At 43.9% G+C, this 14,408-nt stretch overlaps 1 protein-coding gene across 4 annotated transcripts in view; it reads left to right on the top strand.

Annotated features, from left to right (window-relative positions):
* The first annotated feature begins 6,797 nt into the window (after nt 1–6,797).
* HSPB11 (heat shock protein family B (small) member 11) overlaps nt 6,798–14,408 on the top strand; it is a 47,479-nt gene continuing 39,868 nt past the window's right edge. For 3 of the 4 annotated variants that reach the window (XM_036347113.1, XM_036347110.1, XM_036347111.1), the window contains exons 1-3: nt 6,798–6,829; nt 11,662–11,732; nt 12,434–12,546. In XM_036347113.1, the coding sequence (XP_036203006.1) occupies nt 12,449–12,546 (98 nt within the window). In that variant the 5' untranslated portion in view covers nt 6,798–6,829; nt 11,662–11,732; nt 12,434–12,448. Of the gene's footprint in view, nt 6,830–10,767; nt 10,775–11,660; nt 11,733–12,433; nt 12,547–14,408 lie in introns of those variants that run through there. The other variant, XM_036347114.1, reaches the window with a different exon arrangement.

Here is a 14,408-nt window from a genome sequence, read left to right as displayed (position 1 = left end):
ATGAGGGGCGGGGCCGGGCCGGGCCTGGGGGCGGGGCCGGGCCCTGGGCTGGCGACCTGAGGGCCAAGGGCTCGGAGCGCGGAGAGGTGGGGACTGCGCGTGCGCGCTCGAGCGGGGGCGGGTCCCTGGGGTCTCACAGGCCCTAGGGACGGAGCTGAGCTGGGGAGCCGGAGGCCCCGCCTGGGTAAAGGCCCGTGGGCTGTCCTGCGCAGCTCAGCGGGCGAAGTGGAAACGAGCGTGGGGGCGTGGTCTGGGTGGGGCCTGAGGGCGGGGCGGAGTGAGGGGCCTGAGGGCGGGGCGGAGTGAGAGAATTGTGCGCGAGCCCGGGAATCCCGTGGAGGCCCTGGCCGGTGCGGAGCGGAGAGAAGGCCGGGGGCGGGTTGGGGCGGGGACACGCGGGCTGGGCGGGGACACGGGGGGGGGCGAAGAGTACGGGTGAAGAAGTGCGCGTACCCGCGAGCTCCGCGGAGGCGGGAAGAGCGGGCGGGGGCGAGGAGCGGGCGGGGCTGGGGGCTGGGCCGCGGGGAGCTCCGCTAGCCCAGCAGTCTACGCTCGCGGAGCTACCTCGAGGCCTAGGCGAGCTGGTCGGCCCGAGGTCCAGGCGAGCGGGTGGGCGCGGCGGGCTCGGCAGGCACCTGGGGAAGGTGGGAACGGGGCTGGAGTAGGCCACGGAGGGCAGAGGGGGTGGAGAGGGAAGCGTGAGGGGGCGGAGGGGACCGGGAGGGGGCGGAGGGCGAGGGCGGGGGGATGGTGAGGGGACGCGCGGCGCGGAGGCGGGCGGCGCGGGGGCTGCGGTGGGAAAAGCCTGACGAAGGTCTTTAGCCCTAGAGACACATGAATGCCAGCCCATGAACTTTTTTGAGTTTTGAAATAATGTTTTGGCCCCCCAAAAGGGAAAAAACGATTGCAGTTACTACATCTACCAGATTTAATGTAGGATGTGGGTTCATTAATGTATTTTATATAACTTGGGGCGTGTATGGGTGTTTAGGGCTCTCGGAGGTCTTGAAACGGCCTGGACTTAGGAGGAGCGTGTGTTGGGCTGGAGGTGAGGGGCGGAGTCGGGGCAGCTTTGCCTCGGAGGGGTCCCCAGCGCAGATGGCACCGGGGCCGGAGTAGCTGTGTTCTCCTTTACACGGGAGTGCCAGGGGATGCCCAGGGGATGCCAGGGGAAGGGTGTGGTTAGGGAGAACGGGGCTGGTTACGGAGAAAGTGGACGAGGACTAACTTGGAGGGGTTTCTAGGAGGAAGGATCTGAAAGGGCAGGTGAACGGGAGGTGCGTGGGTAGTTCCGCAGCTCTGGATTTCGAGGGCAGGACAAGACAAAATGCCCACTGTGTGCCAATAGCATCACACCCCATCCCAAGTTGTGACAGCCCACATGTCTCTAGACATTGTTAAATGTCGCTGAGGAAAATGGGGCTATAGGATATAACCCATTGTCTTTATTTATTTATTTAAACCCATTGCCTTTAACCTGACTTTTAAGATCCTTCATTATCTGTTCGCAATCTACCTTTCCTAGAATTTGACTGAATCTGAAAGAATCACCAAATGCAGAAATTCTTTCTTTAGTTTCCTTCATAGATTATTACCTAGTCTTCTTGGACACTTTCAGAGATGGAAAAGATTTTGAATCTTTACTTTTTTCCAGAAAGTTCTTATATCTATGATGTCTTCCTGCTTAAAATTCACATTTGTTCAGTCTAGTTGTAAAAGAAAAATTCTAATCCTTTTTCCATTTGTGAACACGTGTGATATTAAAAATTATAGTCATATTTCTCTCATTTTTTGAAATGTTTCAGCCCCTGTTCTTTTAGCTTTATCTATGTAACATACTTTACAGATTGTCAGAACTTTTTGCTCTCCTCTGAACAATATCAAGCCTGATAATGTCCTACTTAAAATGTACTGCCTAGCTCGGCAGGTATTGCTCAGTGGTTGAGCATCGACCTAGGAACCAAGAAGTCACGGTTCAATTCCTGGTTTTGGGGTTGATTCCCGGTGGGGAGCGTGCAGGAAGCAGCTGATGGATGATGTTTCTCTCACATCGATGTTTATATCTACCCCTCTGTAAAATCAATGAATACATATTTTAAAATGTACTACCCAGAACTGAACACAGCATTCTGGATGTAGATCACACTATAAGCATATAACATATACATGCTTGTCCATCTTCCTTGACTCTGAGCTTGAAGGCAAGAACCAAGTTTTAGTCACTATCTTTGTCTTAGGTATAGTCATCTTTGTGTTACTAGCACAGTGCCTGAAAATTTGATGGAGTGCAACTCTTTTACCTTTGGGAGCAGATATAGTACACTCTTGCCTTAGAGTGACTTTGTAATGAACCAAACCTATCCTATATAAAAAAAAAAAAGCCTAATATGCAAATTGTCTCCTCAACCAGGAGTTTGACCAGGGAGCAGGGCCGGGAAGGGAGGCCTTCCAGGCCGGCAATAGCAGGCGGCCAGGGAAGGGAGGTGGCCCCAGCCAGTAGCCACTAGGAACCCTACCTGTGTACAAATTTTGTGCATTGGGCCTCTAGTATATTATAGAAAAGCGTTCTTAGGCCGTACAAAAACAGGTGGCAGACTAGAATTGGGCTCACAAGCAGTCATTTGCCAACCCCAATCTAGACTAATCCTTCTGTGATTGATTTTTTAAGTCTGAGTAGATAGGCTTTTACTTTTATCCTTATAATATCTTATTGATTGATCCTTCTGTGATTGATTTTTTAAGTCTGAGTAGATAGGCTTTTACTTTTATCCTTATAATATCTTATTGATTGCAACCCATCTTTCTAGCTTGCTCAGATCTTTTTGTGTGCTGATTCTGTCATCTGGCATATTAGCCAATTTGTGTCATCTGCAAATTGATAAGCATACTTTTTTCATCCTTAATAAAAATATTGAATGGGGATAAGGATAGAGGTCTTCCACAGAAGTATTATTTTGTTCTGTTAATCATCATTCTTTTAGTATAGCCATTCAGAGTCATAAATATCTACCTAAAGTACCACCTGTCAGCCAACCCACATTTCTCCATCTTTTCCATAGGATATCTTGAGAAGCTTTATCTGAAGTTTTGTTGAAATGTTCAGAAAATATTCCTAATTGGTAGTGACTCCATTAAACAAATGTATAGGTATGGTGTAACTTTTGTGACCTAAAGTTACTTCTGCTTCCTATTTTACTACATTCTTATTTACCTTTTCAAAGCCATAATTTTAATAATGAAATTTAATAATTTTGTTGAGAATTAACATCCAAGTTCATCAATCTATTATTTTTAGGAATTCACAATCTTCTCAAACTAAGGGTTAATATTTATCTAATACCAGTCCTCTGGTACCAGTAGTAATAAAAGCAAGAAAAATGCACGAATAAAAAATATTAGAATATATGCCTTCTTCTTGACCAGTCTTACCACAGTTTTAATATTATCATACTAGATTTCAAAATCACAATTAAAAAATGATTTTATGCCAATAAACATAAAAAATAAGAAGAAATGGATAATTTTCTATAAAATATAAATTCCAAAATTGTTTCAAGAAGGTGTAGAAAACTTGCCCAGGCCAGGTAGCTCAGTTGGTTAGAGCATCATCCAAATACACAAGTTCAATCCCTTGTCAGGGTACATACAAGATTCAACCAATGAATGCATGAGTGGGTGGAATAACATCAGTGTTTCTCCCTTTCTCAAGTTAATTTTAAGAAGAAGGTGCAGAAAACTTGAACTATTGAACTTGAAATAGTCAAAAAAAATCTCCATACAAACATTTTATCAGGCTTATAGGATTAAATAACCCCTATCTTTTAAAAATTATATATATTTACTGATTTCAGAGAGAATGGGGGAGGTAGAAACATCAATGATGAGAAAAAGCATTAATTGGCTGCCTCCTGTACGCCCCACACTGGGGATCAAGCCTGCAACCTGGGTATATGTCCTGACCGGGAATCAAACCGTGACCTCTTGGTTCACAGGTCAACACTCACCCACTGAACCACACCAGCCAGGTATAAGAAGTCAGTTTTGATTCCTGGGATTCACCTAAATGTAATGTGTTTTTTGCTTTCTCTGTTCCCCCCCCCACCCCCCCTTTAATCTTCAGCAATTGACTAAGACATGTCTAGGTAGAATCTTCTTTGTATTTATCCAATTTAGGGTTTAGGAGCTTCTTGATCTGTGGGCTTATGTCTTTCACAGATTTTGGGAAAATTTCTGCCATATCTCTTCATCTACACTGTTCTCTATCTCCTTTCCTTCTGGGACTCCAATTACATGTATTTCAGGATAGTTTGATAGTGTTTCTCAGGTTTCTGATACTTTTCTGTTATTTTCATGTACTGTATATCTGTGTTTCATTTTGGATCACTTCAATTGACCCATCTTTAAGTTCACTAACTCTTTTTTATACTGGGTCCAATCTGATGTTGAGCCATCTAATAAAATTTTTACTTCAAGTATTGTACTTTTCAGTTCTAGAATTCCTGTTTCAGTTTCTCTGCTAAAATTCCCTTTCTGTTCACCCATTTGTCCATATTTTCACTAAATTCTCTAACAGATATATAGCAGTCATCTTTATCTATGTCTGCTGATTCCAGCACCTGGGTCGTCTATAAATCTGCTTCAAATGACTTTATATATTGGACATTGTGTTTAAATGAATAGACACAGCATATAATTTTTAAAAAATTTTATTGCTGAAAGTATTATAGATGTCCCCTTTTCTCCCCCCATTGAGCCACTCCACCTTGATTTTGCCCCCTCCCCAGGCCTTCACTGTACTATTGTCTGTGTCCATGGGTTATGCATATATGCATATAAATTCTTTGGTTAACCTCTTTATACAAGGTTTACCCCCTTCCCTGAGAGAATACACTATTTTCTTTGTCTGGGAGCTAGGATAAGGAGCAAATCACTTCAGTCCCTCTAGGGATTGTGCTAGGATTGGTTTCAGCTGTAGTTTTATTTAAATAGTTCAGTTTAGCCATGGTTGGTTTGGGTCAGTAGATAGAGTGTCAGCCTGCAGACTAAGGGTCCTGGGTTCGATTCTGGTCAGGGGCACATGCCAGGGTTATGGGCTTGATCCCCAGTCAGGCAGCATGCAGGAGGCAGCTGATCATTGATTCTCTGCAATCGTTGATGTTTCTCTCTCTCCCTCTCCCTCCCTGAAATCAATAAAAATCTTTTTTAAAAAATTAAATACTTCAGTTTACTTCTGATTTTAGATATTTGGGAGTGAGATTAGGTCCCTCCATCAGGGTTTTGGGATGTAAGTACCTGAAATCACAGAAATTTTTTGCTTTTCAGTTCATACCAACTTCCTCTGAAGCTCTATTTAGGGGCTGATTTTAAAAAAATCTTATTAGGAGTTAAACAGGGTGGGGGTTAAGATGCACTTTACTTAGTTACACTTCAACTCAGTTACACACAACCATATGCATAAATCTCAAAAACCTTATAATGAGTGAAAGAAGCCAGATACAAAGGAGTACAATCTGTATGATGCCATGAATATAAAGTTCAGGCAAAATTAATCTATGGTGTTAGAAATAAGGACCATGCTTTACCTTTAGAAAGGAAGGAGGAGGAGTGCTTGAAAGAGGGTATGAAGAGGGCTTCTTAAATGCTGATAATGTTCTAGTTCTTTACCTGGGTGGCAGTTACCTGAGTAGTGGTTACTGGGGTGTGTTTACCTTGTGAAAATTTGTTGTGCTATATACTTATGATTTGTATCTATAACTATATGTATGTTATAGTCCAATAGCAAAAAAAGAAAGTGTGTGTGAGAGGTGGGGAGACTCCTACACAAAAAACCAAAGTTACAAAAAAAAAAAAATCAAACCACAGAGTAGAAGATATTTACAACATATAATAATGGATTTCTATCCTGAATATTTTATTTTAAAAATACCTACAAATAAAAAAGAAATGGACAAAAACTTTTTTTAGAGCAATCCAATAGAAAAATGAGCCAAGGATAAGAAAAAGCAAATAACAGAAGAAGAGGCCTGAATGGCCCATAAACATATGATAATGGTATTCAGCTTCACTAATAATCATGGAAATACAAATTGAAATCTTATTGAGATACCATTTCACACCAATGAGATTGACTATAGCCAAAAGTCTAACAATACCACATAGATTATGGTTAGACTTTGAAGAAGCAGAAACTCTCATACAACGCTAATGACAATGAAAATTGTTATAATTTAGAGACCAAATTGATCAATTATTGACTTAAAAATATGCTGATTCTAAGTTTCTGCAATTTTATTTCTATAAAGAGAGTCTTTCTGTCCTGGCCAAATTTTCTCAGTGGTTACAGTGTCACCCGCAGACTGAAGGGTGGTGGGTTTGATTCCGGTCAAGGGCATGCAAGTACAGTGGGGCCTTGACTTACGAGTTTAATTCGTTCCTTGATGGAGCTCGTAACTCAAATTACTCGTATGTCAAATCAAAAAGTGAACAAGTAAGACACGTGATGCTGGGCTGATGTTGTGGCGTTCACTGTGACGTTCGCTGCACCAACTAGCGGTGGGGTATCTGAAGCTGGCTCATAACCCGAATTTTAGCTCGCAACTCAAAGCAAAAAATCAGCGAGAGACGGCTGGTATCTCGAAAAACTCGTTAGTCAGGACACTCGTAAGTCAAGGCCCCACTGTACCTCGGTTGAAGGGAGGATCCCCAATGCTGGTCCGGGCGCTTGGGAGAGGCAGGCTATTGATGTGTCTCTCTCGCATCGATGTTTTTCTCTTTCCCCTCCTTTCCACTCTCTCTAGGAATCAATGGGAAAAACATATTCACTCCTCAGGTGAGGACTTGAAAAAAAAGGTAGCAAAAGGAACCATCCAAGTTTTCAAAGAATAGTACATATTGTTTATGGAGACATATGTATAATAATAGTATAAAATATAGTTAGGAGGAACTGGGATTAAAGACTTTGTTTTGCTTTAAAAAAAAATATATAGTTAGGAGGGATATTCATCAGTTTTAGAATAGCTGTTACTTCTGGGCCATGAAGGGAATGGGGCCAGTGAGGGGCTACATATTTCTCAAAAAGAATTTTTTTAAGTAGATATAGCAAAAATGTTAACATTTATTACCTCAGGGCAATAATGCATAGTTGTTTAATATATATAACACTAGAGGCCCTGTGCACAAAAATTTGTGCTCTCGGGGGGGAGGGGGGGTCCCTCAGCCCGGCCTGTGCCCTCTCACAGTCTGGGACCCCCTCGGGAGATAACGACCTGCTGGCTTAGGCCTGCTCCCGGGTGGCAAAGGGCAGGCCCAATCCCTAGGTGCAGCCCCTGGTCGGGCTCAGAACAGGGCCGATTGGGGAGTTGGGGCGCCGCCCCTGTCATGCACAGAGCAGGGCAGATCGGGAGGTTGCAATGCCACCCCCAGTCACGCTCAGGGTAGGGCCGATTGGGGGGTTGGGGCACCGCCCCCTGTCACACTCAAGGCAGGTTCGATAGGGAGGTTGTGGCGCCACACCCTGTCACACACAGAGCAGGGCCAATCAGGGGGTTGGGGCGCCGTTCCTGTCACACACAGAGCCACAGGGCGATCAGGGGGTTGGGGAGCTCCCTCCTATCAGGCACAGAGCAGGGCTGATCAGGGGGTTGGGGCGCATTCCCCTGTCACAGAGCAGGGCGGATAGGGAGGTTGTGGCCCCGCCCCCTGTCACACGCAGAGCCACAGGGCAATCAGGGGGTTTGGGCGCAGCCCCCTGTCACGCTGATCCCGGTGCCGGGAGGCATATTACCCTTTTACTATATAGGATAGAGGCCTGGTGCATGGGTGGGGTTGGCTGGTTTGCCCTGAAGGGTGTCCTGGATCAGGGTGGGGGTCCCCACTGGGGTGCCTGGCCAGCCTGGATGAGGGGATGATGGCTGTTTGCAGCTGGTCACACACCCTTCAGGGTGGGGGTCCCCACTGGGGTGCCTGGCCAGTCTGGGTGAGGGGCTGAGGGCTGTTTTCAGGCTGGCAGGTGACGGAAGCTCCCAACTGCTCCTTTTTTTCTTTTCTTTTTTATTCTGGGCCAGCTTTAGCTCTGGCTCCAGCTCTGAGGCTTCTGCTGCTGAAAGAAGGTATCTGGTTTGTTTGTGTTCTGTAATCGAAACAATGTATAACTCCAGCTCTGAGATCCTGGCTCACTGAAAGCAGGTTTCTGGGGTTTAGTTTAGCTTCTATATTTGTTACAATGTTTCAAACTGCAGGCTTAGAGGCTGGCAAGGCAGGCAGGGAACATTGGTTTCCTCCGTCACTGAAGAAGCAAGCCTCATGTTAGTTTCAAGCTGCCTGGCTGCCGGTGGCCATCTTGGCTGGCAGTTAATTTGCATATTGCCCTGATTAGCCAATGGGAAGGGTAGCGGTCGTACACTAATTACCATGTTTCTCTTTTATTAGATAGGACTAGAGGCCTGGTGCACAAAAATTTGTGCACTCTGGGGGGAGGGGGGTCCCTCAGCCCAGCCTGTGCCCTCTCGCAGTCTGGGACCCCTCGGGAGATAACGACCTGCTGGCTTAGGCCTGCTCCCAGGTGGCAGAGGGCAGGCCCAATCCCTAGGTGCAGCCCCTGGTCAGGCTCAGAGCAGGGCCGATTGGGGAGTTGGGGCGCCGCCCCATGTCATGCACAGATCAGGGCGATCGGGAGGTTGTGATGCCACCCTCAGTCACGTTCAGGGTAGGGCCGATTGGGGGGTTGGGGCACTGTACCCTGTCACACTCAAGGCAGGGTCGATGGGGAGGTTGCGGCACCACCCCCTGTCACGCACTGAGCAGGGCAAATCAGGGGGTTGGGGCACTGCCCCCTGTCACTCACAGAGCAGAGTCCATCACGGGGGTTGGGGCTCTGTACCCTGTCACGCACAGAGCAGGGCCAATCAGGGGGTTGGGGCGCCGCCCTCTATCACCCACAGAGCAGGGCCAATCAGGGGGTTGGGGCGCCGCCACTCTCACACTCAGGGCAGGGCCAATGGGGAGGTGATGGCTCTACCCCGTCACACACAGAGCAGGGCCTGTGGGGGGTGGGGGGGTTGGGGCGCTGTACCCTGTCACACACAGAGCCTCAGGGCGATCAGGGGGTTGGGGAGCTCCCCCCTATCAGGCACAGAGCAGGGCTGACCAGGGGGTTGTGGCGCCTTCCCCTGTCACGAACAGAGCACGGTGGATAGGGAGGTTGTGGCCCCGCCCCCTGTCACACACAGAGCCGCAGGGCGATCAGGGGGTTTGGGCGCTGCCCCCTGTCACGCTGATCCTGGTGCTGGGAGGCATATTACCCTTTTACTATATAGGGTAGAGGCCTGGTGCACTGGTGGGTGCTGGCTGGTTTGCCTTGAAAGGTGTCCTGGATCAGGGTGGGGGTCCCCACTGGGGTGCCTGGCCAGCCTGGGTGAGGGGATGATGACTGTTTTCAGCTGGTCACACACCCTTCAGAGTTGGGGTCCGCACTGGGGTGCCTGGCCAGTCTGGGTGAGGGGCTGAGGGCTGTTTTCAGTCTGGGGGTGACCGAAGCTCCCAACCGCTCCTTTTTTTCTTTTTTCTTTTTTTATTCTGGGCCAGCTTTAGCTTTGAGGCTTGGCTCCAGCTGTTAGGCCTCTGCTGCTGAAAGTAGGTTTCTGGCCTTTGCTTACAATGTTTCGATCCTGCTGGCTGAAGCCCGGTGGACTAAAGCAGGTTTCTGGGGTTTTGTTTAGCTTCTATATTTGTTACATAGTTGCTTAGAGTTGCAGCTCAGAGGCCAGCAGCGGCAAGCGGGGAACGTTGGAGTCCTCCATCACTGAAGCAAGCAAGCCTCATGTTAGTTTCAAGCTGCCTGGCTGCCGGCCGCCATCTTGGCTGGCAGTTAATTTGCATATTGCCCTGATTAGCCAATGGGAAGGGTAGCGGTCGTACGCTAATTACAATGTTTCTCTTTTATTAGATAGGATTCTTTGTACTTTGTCATTTGTTTATTTGTAATTGTCCCCTTTTTTTTTTATTTTTTTTTTTTTATTTTTTTTTTTATTTTTTTTTTCTGATAGTGAGATGATTTTATTAACAACTAGTGACCCGGTACATGGATTCATGCACATTGAAAGGAAATTAATTAGGGGGTAGCCGGCAAGGCGGGACTGGGTAAGACAGGCCAGACACACCCTGGAGCCATTCCCCATGGTCCTTCCCCAGCGTCTGCAGAGTGAGCAGGGTCCCTCAGGCAGGTGGGGTCCCTCAGCCTGGCCTGTGGGGATCGGGCGGAAACAGGCTCTCCAACATCCCCCAAGGGGTCCCAGAGTGTGAGAGGGCACTCTGCAAAATTGCTGTTGTACAGGGTGTAGAATGCAAACCCAAGTGTTCAGTAAACCAGATTCAGGGCCGATGGTGCCCCAGCAACAACGTAACCCGTGGCTGAAGGTGGAATCAGGTTCCCTCCTCTGTGGTTTCGGGGTGCGTCATCCAACATCTGCCACTGCCAAGTCACTGCAGCTCGGCATCTCCTACGTAGAGTATCTGCCCTCTGGTGATCAGTGCAGATCATAATGACCTGTCAGACAGTCGGACACTTAGCATATTAGCCTTTTAAATATAGATATAGATTAGATATAGATAGATAGATATAGATATAGATATAGATATAGATATAGATATAGATATAGATAGATATATTCATTGTTTTCATGCAAAAGTAAAATTTCAAAACAATAGAAGAAGGTAAAGAATTAAGACACAATGAATCAAATAATTGTTAGTTAACATCTCTAGATGAAGAAATTATATGTGATTTTTGCTTCCTTCTTTATACTTTTTATATATTCCACATTTTTTGGTCAAAATATGATTCTGAGGAACAGGCAAATTAATTAAATTCAGATCATCTAACTTATCTCAACAGAAGTTGGAATTTTTCTCTTCATTTACTAGGTTTTTTCCATTACTAGATTTTGAGACTTATCTCTACATGAATGAATTTTCATTCTTTTTTTTTTTATTATTATTATTAGTTAAGGTATTACAAATGTGTCCTCATCCCCCCCATTAACCCCCAACCTCCCCCCCACACACAAACTCATGCTCCCATCCCCCTGTTGTCCATGTCCATTGGTTTGGCTTATATACATGTATACAAGTCCTTCGGTTGATCTCTTCCCCTTCCCCCCGCCCTCCCCTACTTTCCTTCTGGGGATTGATAGCCTGATTGCTGTTTCTCAGTCTTTGGGTCTGTCCCTTTTCATCAGTCTATGTTGTTCTCTATAATCCACAAATGAGTGAGATCATGTGGTATTTATCTTTCTCTGACTGGCTCATTTGTTTATTTGTAATTGTCCCCTTTTTTAAAAAAAAAAAAAAACTGGGATCAGCCAGAACCAGTTTGGCTCAGTGGATAGAGCATCGGCCTGCGGACTCAAGGGTCCCAGGTTCGATTCCGGTTAAGGGCATGTACCTTGGTTGTGGGCACATGCCCAATGGGGGGCGTGCAGGAGGCAGCTGATCGATGTTTCTCTCTCATCGATGTTTCTGGCTCTCTATCCCTCTCCCTTCCTCTCTGTAAAAAATCAATAAAATATATTTTTAAAAAAATAAAAATAAAAAAACTGGGATCAGTGTGTGAAGGGTATTGGAAGTCTTCCTCAGTTTTGTAAACACTCTTTTAATTCTTTGTAGATACAGCTTTCCCAGCCACTTTGCACCTATATATTAGTTTTTGCCCTCTCATCACCAGATCAAGGAGGAGGGTGAGTGAGATCTAGCAGAATTGTCTCTGTCTTCCTTATCTGTTTTACCCACCAGGGTTCATAGTAGAGCTCAATACTATCTTTTCAGGATGTTTCTATTAAACTTAAAATGTTAGCATACAACATAAATGTCTGTAAGTCCATGACCCAAGTGAGTGATTTAGAATTTGAAAATAAGTAAAAGGATGTCTTCTCTCTTACATTTCTACTCAAAAAAAAAAAGATGATGTTTAAGATATAAATAATATTGCTTGCTATTTCAGTTGATAAATGTATTGATAAATAGTCGCAAAGAATCTGTTTTTATGCTCCAGGTTTTTAAAAATAATTTCAGAATTATAATAATTTAAGTAATCTTAAAGAAATAAACCAATTCATTTATGTCACCTTAGCTTTTTAACTATTTCTCTAGAATTATTGAGGGCTTTTAATTTTAGAAGCAGAAAAATTATGTCAGTGTAGTCAGGGACTTGTTTTGTGGGGTAATGTTGTGGAAATACTCATATTTTACAGATTATTCCTGGGAGAGGTCTGAAGTTTACTTATGTAAATAAGCATGTTAGCGTCCTTCCCACTTGTTGAATAGCTTGGTTGTTAAACTGTGTGCTAGGCAACAGGCTTTCTCTCTTCCTTTTCTTAGATAAAGTGCAGAGAATCAAGAAGAAGCTTTTGTTATTCCTGTGTTACTGTTTTATTTGCAGGTTAAACAGTTTAAGATGAGAAAAGTTGATCTCTGTTTGAGCTCTGAAGGGACTGAAGTGATTTTAGCTACATCGAGTGATGAAAAACACCCCCCTGAAAATATAATTGATGGGTAAGAGTTACTATTCTTTCTTCCTTAAAGTCTTGATATTAGGTCAGTGAACCCCTTGAGTACTGGGACTATGTGTTTTATAATAACTAACACTGTTAAACATAGTTTAATAAACGTTTGGTGCAGTAGATAATCTGACAATTTCCACCTTTGGTCCCATTTTTGAAATTGATTCAGTTGTATATGTTTAGGTTTTGATCCTTTTCAAATAAACTGACCTTTACAAATAGTTTTTTAAGAAGTAGTTTACCTCTAACTGGTTTGGCTCAGTGGATAGAGCGTCAGCTTGCGGACTCAAGGGTCCCGGGTTCGATTCCGGTCAAGGGCATGTACCATGGTTGCAGGCACATACCCAGTAGGGAGTGTGCAGGAGGCAGCTGATCGATGTTTCTAACTCTCTATCCCTCTCCCTTCCGCTCTGTAAAAATCAATAAAATATATATTTTTAAAAACGAAGTAGTTTAATAAGGCAAAACCTCAAACAACAACCACCACCTCATTTTATGGAAGTGTACATTCTGGTTATGGTTTTATTTCAAGTTTTTCTTAGTAAATAGGAATATAAACATTGTAACTTTCTATGCACTGCCTATTTCCATATTAGTCAAAGCAACATCTTTACTAAACTGAATGCTTCACTCACTATCTGCTATCTACCTGCATTGTTTGGCTCTTGGCCTCTTAATATTTTTCCAATTTTCACTCGTCACCATGCTAGAGCTTATTCTAGGTAAAGATGAATATCATTCTCAGACTTTTAAATTCCAAGAAAAAGTAGATAATGGAAGAACTCTGGCTATTTTATCACCCTCTTGAGTTCTCTTTCTTGGTATTTGTACAATGACCAGAGTTTCACTAATAGAATAATGTAATTTTAGAGCTAGAAGGACTTATGATTTCATCTTATCTAAACTTTCATTTTAGACTCATGGTAAGACAGGCCTAAAGAGGTCAAGTACTGTTTTGAACTATTGAAGGCAGAGCCAATTGTAATACAGATCTTGTGGTTCTTTGGGTTCTGTTATGAAGCCCATGTATCTGAGTAAATATAAGCAACTCATCCTCTTTTTTTAAGCCTAGTTGTTACCTTCTTTCTGACATTTCTCCCTTTCCCTCAAGGAGGATGAATTTACCTTTTTTGTTGGACTCCAGTAGAATTTGGTAGTTACCCTATTACCTTATTTATTCCTTTGTAATTATTTGTTTAATTTTGTTTCTTAATTGTGAATTCTTAAAAGTCAGAGACTATGACTTGTTCATCTTTAACTCCATAGTGTCTTACAATATTTGTTGAGTAGCTTACTGAATTAGACCATCAATTATTAGTCAAACTTAACTAATAAGTTTGACTTATTAGAGAGTAGCTGAGTATTTAAGCATACATATATACATGTACATACATACACATATGTGCATATGTTACTTTTCATTTGCATGGGACTTTATTGTTTCATAGACTCTATGTTATTTGACACACACTGTAAACTTGGGAAATAAGAAGCAAAAAAAAAATTATTTTCAACCTCATTGTAAAGATGATGAAAAGAATGATCAGAGATAAAATGACTTGCTCAACATCACACAGATAACCAAGAATCAAGATTAACACTCATGTCTTCTAACTCCTAGTTTGGGGTTCTTTGTACTATACTATAACTCAAACTTAAAGTGCGCATCAAAAATTTGATATCTGCTTTTTGCCTGTGCCTCTTAATCCTTCTTAGTTTTTTACTTCCTAAAATTCAGGTCATAATAATTTATCCCACTCTGCCTTGGAGTAGAGAAATTAATGTGGGAACTGCTGTGAGAATACATAGATGTATACAGATCTGCCTTAAGTTGTTTGCCAGAAATAGAGATCT

Source organism: Myotis myotis, unplaced genomic scaffold (assembly GCF_014108235.1).
Source record: "Myotis myotis isolate mMyoMyo1 unplaced genomic scaffold, mMyoMyo1.p scaffold_m19_p_2, whole genome shotgun sequence".
Lineage (NCBI taxonomy): Eukaryota > Metazoa > Chordata > Mammalia > Chiroptera > Vespertilionidae > Myotis > Myotis myotis.
Note: the sequence above shows the minus strand (reverse complement) of the source record. Positions and strands in the feature narration are given on the sequence as shown.